We start from the raw sequence: 9,430 nt of genomic DNA, 5'->3' as shown, positions 1-9,430 counted from the left end.
GAAAGTAAGAGTGAGAGAGAGAGTGAGTCAGAGGCAGGGGGGACAAGGGAGGAGAGGGGGGGAAAGAGAGAGAGAGAAAAAGCCAAGAGACATTTGTAGTTGAGTGGACGAGCACAGACAATCCCTGGCACACAGCTCTTTGAGTGTCATGTAAACCACCCCTTCGCTCTCTCTTTTTGTCCCATTCACTGCCTGCCACCCTCCCCTCTCTCTGCCGCACCCTGTGGCCTCTCTGCTTTGGACTTTGGGGGTTCGCCTGCCTCTATAAAAGCTCTGTTTGTGCCCTGAGTGAGCTCCATTCCCCAACATGGAGAGTCAGAGAATCCAGTCCTCATACAGGAAGCGTTTTGGGCCTCAGGGCTCGAGCGGCACAGGAGTCAGAATTGGGAGCCTGTCTTCTGGCCGTTTCTCCTGGCATGGCACCCCTCGCAACCTCACCCACTCCAGCCCCATATCCCGGATCTCCTTAGGCTCCACCAATGCTGCCCTGCTCCTGGGGAGCCCCGTGGACCGGCTGGACTTCTCAGCTGACTCTCTGATGAAGGCCCAGTACAAGGAGACACGCACCAATGAGAAGGTGGAGATGATGGGCCTGAATGACCGTTTTGCCAGCTACATAGAGAAAGTGCGCCTGTTGGAGCAGCAGAACAAGGTGCTGGTGGCGGAGCTGAACCAGCTGAAGGTGAAGGAGCCCAGCCGACTGGGAGACATCTACCAAGAGGAGCTGAGGGAGTTGCGCAGGCAGGTGGATGGTCTCACTGCTGGCAAAGCTCGGCTGGAGATAGAGAAGGACAACCTGGCTGCGGATCTGGCCATGCTGAAGCAGAGGTAGGAGGAAGAAGCAGGGTGGGACTATTGTGGGTGGAGGATCATGTTTGTGTGATGCACAGCAGCACCACCCTGTTATTTGCCTAAAAGATTGCTCAAATCACAGGCACAACGGGACTGAGTTTTGCAGCCTATTTCTCTTGGTTGTACTTTCTGATGATAAAAATGATAAAATTTATGTTAAATTTGGCACTTGTGAAAATAAGTCATCAGAAGACATAAAAACAACTTAAATGCAAACATGTAAATAAGCAGTTTTGTGAACATCAAAAATAGACATTTTAAGTTAATAAAAACATTTTGAAAGATGCCTTCATGGGGGTGCTTAAGTTTAAAATTTAGATTAACCAATAAAAACACATCTAACAGGTGATGGGGAGAAGTATCTGCTTTCTCCTTTCTTCTGTATATCTGGGGTTTTATTTACTACATTTATTTAAGTTTATATCAGTTTAATTTTGTGTTTTTGTGTTTAGCTACCTTTTCTATGCATCTTTTCACATGTATTTGTCACTATCAAGAGACAAACAACTTTTGGTCAGCTTGGTTTTTTGTGAATGTTTTTAAAATACCAGGAAAAGACAAAGAAATTTAGATTTGAGGTCTCTCTCTAAACAAAATGAGACATGGTTGGTTGCATAGCTGTTTTTTTTTTTCTTTTTTTAATTACGGATGCATTTATATGCAGATTAGTTTGTCTCCGATTCGTTGGAATGCTGACCGCTGTGCTTTGCCCGAGCTTTACTCCTGGATCCCTCTTTACAAACTTGATCCTGACTGAACCCCTCATCGCCATTGAGTGAGAGCGGAGGAATGAGGCAAACACAATGGCAGCCTTCCACAAAGGAAGCAGGCAGGCGGGCAGATGTTCTCTTGTTCCCTGTTACCCCAAAACACTGATTCACTGCAGTTGTATATTCAAATTTTGATTTTATTTAAGGTGCACGCGTGGCATGAATCTATAATGTAATTTAGTGAGAAGAACAAGTGATTAAATGTCCCAGAGGGTGGAAAAGTCTCCTTCAGACTCCTCTGTCTGATTACCACGCAGCTCCTGGTCCCCTGAAAGAACGCAGAGTGAAGAGTGATGGCCGCGACTGAGAGGGTCAAAGGTCACTTTTGTGATTCTGCTGCTTTTCTCGAACCACTCCATTCAGCAAACTCTGCGTGAAGCTATGCAGATGTTACCTCAAGTCTGGGCGTTTATGTCTCCATGCCTCAGATGGATTGCAGGGTGGTGTGTGTCTGCGTGTGAGGCTGTGCAATACACACATGCATCCTTTGTGTATGTGTGTGTGTGAGCTCCATCCCGTGGGAAAGGCCTCTGGCTGTTAGATTGGAGCGAATGTGTAATGATGCATAAGCTGCCCTTTCAGCTGAGCCCCGGTCGTCTCCTGAAGCACAAGGAGCAGCCCTGAAGCTCACAGTGAAAATGTGATCAAAGTGCTTGAAATAGATTTTCGGTCCCCCATAGTTTGACTCATATCAACAGGAAGGTCTTATTTGAATCACAGAAAACCTAATGCTTGTTTTTTTCTAACTGATGCTGCGCCATGAAGCAACCAGATGAAAAATTATTATCAGCAGGCATAAGAGCAAAATGGAAAATTGCTGGGATTGTTTTAGGGATTTTTGTTGTTAAAACAAATCTCCAAAAACACATTTTACTAAAATGTATGTTATGATATAGAACAAATGTATTCAACAATCATAAAAAAGACATGCTAACTTTTGCTGTTAATACTAATATAAATCTACAAAAGTTGTAGTGTTGTTAAAATATTTTTTCTTTGATAGACAGCAGGGAAATAAGCTGTAGTTATGTGTAATTTTCCTTATGATCACCTGCTGTGTGAAGCAATTTTACTTCACACTTTTATTCTTTTTTTTTTTTAACTTACTCAGGTTGCAGGATGAGCTTGGCCTCCGACAGGATGCAGAGAACAATTTGAATGCCTACAGACAGGTAATTCTGCTGATATTTCTCTGAATTCATGACTTAAGCTGACTGTCTGAGTGACTGTCTGGCCTCATTCCCATATGTGCCTTATTCTTTGCATAGGATGTGGATGAGGCGGCTCTAAATCGTGTCCAATTAGAGAGGAAGATCGAAGCTCTGCAGGATGAGATAAATTTCCTGAAGAAGACTCACGAGGAGGTAAAAATGAAATGAAAGATCAACTTTAACTATCACCACCTGAACCTTTAATCCATTTGACCACTTCATTTGAACTTCACTTCTCCCACTACCTCTCCCGCTCTCAGGAGCTGCGTGAGTTACAGGAGCAGATCATGGCCCAGCAAGTGCATGTTGACCTGGATGTATCTAAACCAGACCTGACTGCTGCTCTGAGGGACATCAGGGTCCAGTATGAAACCATGGCCTCCTCAAATATGCAGGAGACAGAGGACTGGTACCGATCCAAGGTGAGAAAGATATGCCTTTTATAAAGTGTATGGTACTGGGAAGTAGACTAAAATGTCCTTGTGAGGAGATGCTTACAGGCTGTTGGATTGTTTACCTCTGTGCACAGTTTGCTGACCTGACAGATGCAGCCAATCGAAACACAGAAGCCCTGCGTCAAGCCAAACAAGAGGCCAATGAATACCGGCGTCAGATCCAAGCGGTGACCTGTGATCTTGAGGCTCTCCGTGGTACAGTAAGTCCACTAAGCCATAGAAAACACTGTGTGTTGTGAACATATTGGTTAGTGTAATTTATCTCTGATAAGATGGACACAATGCAGCTTCTTTTGGTAAAACCAGGCAATTCTAAATTTTATTGGTCAGTATCTTGAAAACTAAATAAAATATCAAAAAGCTTCACATAGCCTTTTATAAGTTTGGTTCAATAATGACCCACGGAAAATTTGGTACCACTCTTGACCTACAGTTCAGGAGGGCATGTCAAAGATGTTTATTTTCAAAAACTTCAAAATGACATTTATGGATGTCTGTACCAAGTTTTGTGTAAATCAGACTTACAGTGTAGGAGTTGCGAATTTTTAAAGCTGACATTCAATTATAGTGCCCCCATCAGGCCAAATGGGGTCATATTTGTTGAGCAGCATTTGAGGAAAAATAATAAACCAGCACAAAAATAATTTTTAATATCTGTTTGCAAATGGTTTGCCAGAAGTCTGTGACCCAAAGACACTATAAGAAAATTCATCGAGATGTGTGCCAAGCTTGTACTGTAGCCAGCTTCAATTCTTGCTTGTTTCAGGTACATTTTGTCTTCAGTGGTTCCTCAACAAGTGAAATGTGATTGAACAAAAATATATATATATATAAAAAAAAAGTTTAGCCAAAGGAGGCTTTGAGTTGTATGGCCAAGCGCATTTTTGCCAGTGTGATGAAAAAAAAGATCCTGTCAGTCATAATAAAGTCAAAATAAAGTCATAATAATGAGAGACATTCTTATTATTTTGTGAAACTAAGTCATTTCTTTGAGATACAAAGTCATTATTTCAAGAGAGTGTTCATTACAGTGACTTACAGGACCTTTTTTTTCTCCTCACATTGGCAGAAGTGGCCTTCCACAGCTTTGGACCTGAAGTCAGACTATCTTGATAAATCATACGTTCTTTTGACAATCATGCATTTGTATCTCTTAAGTTAAGTATAAAAGTATTGAATGAATACATATATAATAATTTCACTAGTTTAAACAGAACTTGCAAAAATGATAGTGAAGCTAAGTTTGTTTTCACTAAACTGCACAGGTGTGCTAGACATGTTAATATGTGTAATATATATATTGTTAGCCTAATGCTATTTTTTGTCCTGCATGACATCATTGCATTAGTTAATGTTGCTAACCATTTACAACATTAAAATCTTCATAGAGAGTAAGATAATGACGCATTGTTATTAAATATTAAAATTGTCTTGTCTGTCTGTTAGGATCATTATGCAGCTGCACTTTCCAAATAGGCCTATTGAGGGACTCAAGATGGATGTTAACACCCTGAAACTGCCTTAAACCCTATCACTTAATACTTGGGAGCCAAAAATAGCAAAATTATCCTCCTGAGACATGGCAATTCATATTTGTCCTCTGTAGGGGACATGACACGGAGGCTGTTATTCCAAGCACCAGCCTACATGCAGTCTGTTAGAGCCCTAATGTGCTGTGAAAAGCACATCCTGGGCTCTCTGGTGATGAAACATACATGGCAGTGTGACCAACAAAACACTGTCTTTTCAAAAAGGGAGGAAATGCAAACAGCAAACACTTTTTATGGGAATAAGGGAGAATAGTGATCAAATTTATAAAAGTATCTTGTGTCTGTTGTTCATAAGGATGGTGTTTTTATTTATGAGAGTCTTAATTATGTCATAATGAGAGTTTAAAAGCCTAAACTATGTCCTACTGGGGGACACTCTTCTCAGTATTAACCATTTTCCATCCTTCAGCAAACTCAATGCACTCAGTGAGGCAAGAAATATTTTGTTGAATTATTGAGGAAGAGTCAGACATAGATTATTTGTACACACACATACACAGACATACACGCGTTCAAACACACTATGTATGACCAGGTAAAAGCATGCACAATCCCAAATATTACACTTTTTAAAATTGAATTTATTGATATAATGTGATTTTTTTGCACTGTACTTTTAGTGGAAAAGCTGTAATGGTACTGGTTTATAATAATAAAAATAAAAGTAGTGGCAGGAGTGGCAGTAACTTCAAAAATAGTAGCACTGGGAGAGTGGTAGTACAGGAGTAGATTTATGGTACTAGACGTGGTAATGTCAGTAGTAGTAGAAGTAGATGTAACAGTAAAACTCAGTTGAACTGGATTTCAGTAGAATATTAAATTGTAGCCCACAGTCTGCTACATTAGATGTTGGTGTTCATCACTTTGTCTTGTCTCTTCTCATTGAGAACGAGTCTCTGGAACGCCAGCTCCGGGACATGGAGGACCGCTTTGCCATGGAGACCTCTGGTTACCAGGATACGGTGAGCCATCTGGAAGAGGACATCCATGGACTGAAGGAGGAGATGGCGAGACACCTGCAGGAGTACCAGGACCTTCTCAATGTCAAGCTGGCCCTGGATATCGAGATTGCCACCTACAGGAAGCTGCTTGAGGGAGAGGAGAGCAGGTGAGCCAAAGCTCGACAGACCAGTTGGGATTGACACAAGCAAAAAATGTGAACATTATTGATAGTGAATATTCTTCCTCCTCTGTTCCTTCAGGATCACCATTCCAGTTCAGAGCTTTTCCAACCTGCAGTTTAGAGGTCAGTATTAAAGGTGACCTCACTGTATTCTCTTCCTTCTATTGATTTGGATTTTTTTGCTTTTTGGACAGTGCTCATGTTAAGATTTGAATATTTCTTGATAACAACTAGAAATTTTGTCCTGATGGCGGGGTCACCAAAATCATTAGTAATCATGCTTTAGGCACCATGAATATTCATAGGACATTTGGAGTCCAGGGTGTGCTGGTGGCCATTGATGCATGTCATTCCCCATCTCTCTTCCCCAACTTGTACTGTCATATCATCTACTGTTGTCTAACTAAAGAAGACTGCTTGAAAAACAAAACATAAACATGGCTATCTCTCTTGGGTGGTGGTAAGAATATAACCCTAAGCATCCTATGGGATTTTTGTTCCCTGAATGTCACAGTTTGGAACAGAGAGTAATAAACTTGCATTTCTTGGACTGTATTGACTGTTTCCTGCTTTCTCCCTCTACTCCTTTTCTAGAAACTAACCTGGACACTAAAACCCCAGAGGCCCATGTGAAGAGGAGCATCCTGGTCCGAACTGTGGAGACCAGAGACGGGGAGGTACGTGCTTTTACAAAACAACACAGTTCAACTCCCTCACACTGAGAGGGTCAATTAGCACATTGCACCTCTCACCCATTACCTCTGGAGGGCATTGTTGAACCCTTCTGCAGGATTTCACACTCGCTCACTGACGCTCAGCACACCTGGTGCCATAATGCAGCAAAAAGTCACAAGGGATTTGTTATTTGTTTCTATATTTAACTCTGGTGTCTTATTTTTTCAGATCATTAAGGAATCAACAACTGAACACAAAGATCTTCCTTGAAGTTAAGTCTTCAGTTGCCATCTGAAGATTTTCAACAGTTACAATTTTACTGTGTTTACCAAACCCCCAACACTGTTCCACCAGAGTCATCATCTTACTTTCTCTCTTTTCATCACGTGCCGGCTAATTTGCTCACTGCCCTGCGACAATAACATACCCATTAAATACTCCTAGACTCCCTCATTAGAGTTTCTCCCATAAACATCTAAGTTGAGCTTTTGTACAGCTGTGAGTAGGATGTAGGTAACTTATCTTAAATGGTCCGTAGCCTGTCCCAGTTAAAACAACTGGAAGTCACTGGTAACCTGTTTAATTTTAACTCAGAACAGATTTGTAGTTTCAGATTAGCTGCCATAGACAAGGCCTTGAAACGTAGCGATTGTGTTCAGCTAATATGTAGCATGGTGGAGCTTGATGCTTGGTTATGCGTATGTGAAATGTGAAATGTTGCAAGGGAAGTACGAGAGAGAGTTGCAGGTTTTGCAGACATCAGAACTGGATTTAGGCGGGAAATGAGAGGTGTGTGTATGTTAGAGCAGTTTTTGGTGGAACGACAGGTGAATATGGGCTGTTTTTTAACCCTTGTCAGGTGCTATTTTGCATTTTGTTCCTTTGTTGCAACAGCCACCTCTGTTTGTGTGTTGCCTCTTGTACAGGTGTTTTCAATTAGTGCATTCCTGTCTCACTTCTGGCTGATGTGTGCTCAGATTGGGGTTTAGTGGAAATCATTAAACCCAATCTAGTATGTGGGCAAACAACCTCCAATTGCTCACGTAAAACTACAAAATTAGGAGATAAAACAGCAAATTTATCGATGGCATGCTGGGCAGTTAGTGATGTATAGACATTAAAATCAGGAATTGAGTTTGCAGACATGTACGTTTACTAACGTCAAGGAAGTGCACCACACCAAGCCCAAAGGCACACCAGTCAAGCAAGATTTCTCAATAAATAAAAATCCTGAGGACATCAGAAATATAGAGACAGCTGACAGGCAATCAAGATGAAATCTCTGCAGAGTCCAAATTAATCAAAGGTGTGATGTTTGATGTATGAGTTTTGGCGTCAGCATCCCACTTATCTTGAAATTGCAGCACCACTCAGCTGTTGTAAAAAACAACAACATTTGCCTGAATTCTGTCTTAATCTATTTGTGCAGTCATTTGCATAACAGCCCATTTTAGTTGTGTGTCTTTTTTTCCACGCCGCTGCACCAACAGCAGATGCTTAATGTTTGTATGCTTTCCACTCAGAGGGCAGTGACCATGGCAACCTTTACAGTGCTGTCACATACACACAGTTTACAAAAATTCACCCCATCAACAGGTGCAACAAAATTAACAAATCCGAAGAGCCTGTCCAAACCCACACAGTCTTTAGGGGAGGTTTAATGAGCCAAAATATACAAGAGCAACTTTCTTGCATCACTTTATTTCTGCTCTTCTGCTTCCTCCATCCATTGCACACTCCGCTCTTGGCGTCCTCTGTTTCTTGAACACAAACTGGTAAGACATTTTTTGACACCAGGATGCGTCAATCCGGACATGCCCACTTATCCAGCAGGGGTGATAGGGACAGAGCCAGGTTAGAGGTGTGGAGGAGGTGTTTGGAAGCTGTCCTCCAGCCTCCGGTTAATCCACCAGCCTCCCTCCTTCAAATTCACCACCCAGTTTCTGTAGTGTGTAACTGATGGCAGAGAGGGCTGCGGAGATAACCTCCAACAAATCCCACAGTACTACAAACCCTTATTTTTCTACTTTGAAAGACAGGATGCAGGAGTAAAAAGAAAACGAGGGCAGGGATGAAGGTTTGATGGATGGACATCACAGCTCAAACACTGTAATCCAAGCCTCCTGCTTTGCTGGAAGTCCCACTGACTGATGTCGTGCTGACAGGCCCTGCCACTAATGAGAGTGGTGCTACGCCGGAGCTGGCTGTCGCTGTGCCCGTCGCCAAGGACACGCTGTGAATTTGTGTTCCCATGTGCCTCCCACCTTCTCCCCTCCGCAACTTCCACTCCTGTCACTCAGCCCCTTCTCCCATTTCTCCCAATAACATGCAGCTATCTCTTGTATTCACAGTTATTTTTTTAAAATGTCGATCACAGATAGAATCTGACTCCTGAGTCTTGTAGCAAAGATGCAGATAAATCCTGCTTTTTTGGAAGATACCTCTGCAGATGTGAATATAACATTAGTTTTGACCAGTACCACATGCTATAACATCATGTTAACACCAATAAAACATTTTGTTTGTCAGAGCTGATGCCTCTTGTTTTGTTTCTAAAAAGCTTAGCATTTATTTTTAATGATAGTTCATGTGTTTGTAGTCATGTTCCTTTGCTTCTCATTCAATACTGCACATACATACAGTATATCAGCTGTCTTCTCATTGACATTAGTGTTATGTATGCCGACACTTAACTTTAGGCTACTGGAGGAATGACAGCAGCTGACAGACACTATTCATCAGAACTGATTGTTCTGCCCATCGGCCAGCCCATCATGCTGAGCAGATGGGTTCA

At 41.9% G+C, this 9,430-nt stretch overlaps 1 protein-coding gene across 1 annotated transcript; it reads left to right on the top strand.

Moving 5' to 3' along the window:
- Nucleotides 1–257: 257 nt before the first annotated feature.
- On the top strand, nt 258–9,166 carry gfap (glial fibrillary acidic protein). Its single transcript, XM_033645318.2, has 9 exons — nt 258–828; nt 2,734–2,794; nt 2,891–2,986; nt 3,094–3,255; nt 3,363–3,488; nt 5,726–5,946; nt 6,041–6,084; nt 6,556–6,638; nt 6,865–9,166. Exons 1-9 carry the CDS (start codon nt 308–310, stop codon nt 6,904–6,906), a joined length of 1,356 nt encoding a protein of 451 aa, XP_033501209.1. The 5' UTR covers nt 258–307; the 3' UTR covers nt 6,907–9,166.
- The last annotated feature ends 264 nt before the right edge of the window (nt 9,167–9,430 follow it).

This window comes from Epinephelus lanceolatus, chromosome 18, assembly GCF_041903045.1.
Source record: "Epinephelus lanceolatus isolate andai-2023 chromosome 18, ASM4190304v1, whole genome shotgun sequence".
Lineage (NCBI taxonomy): Eukaryota > Metazoa > Chordata > Actinopteri > Perciformes > Serranidae > Epinephelus > Epinephelus lanceolatus.
The sequence above is the reverse complement of the archived record's forward strand: the minus strand, read 5'-3'. Positions and strand labels throughout refer to the sequence as shown.

Bases quoted from the DNA above. Each gene is read 5' to 3' on its own strand.
- gfap (XM_033645318.2), top strand. From the start codon at position 308: ATGGAGAGTCAGAGAATCCAGTCCTCATACAGGAAGCGTTTTGGGCCT. The intron at 2,987-3,093 runs GTAAAAATGAAA...TCCCGCTCTCAG, and splicing joins TGAAGAAGACTCACGAGGAG to GAGCTGCGTGAGTTACAGGA. The intron at 5,947-6,040 runs GTGAGCCAAAGC...CTGTTCCTTCAG, and splicing joins CTTGAGGGAGAGGAGAGCAG to GATCACCATTCCAGTTCAGA.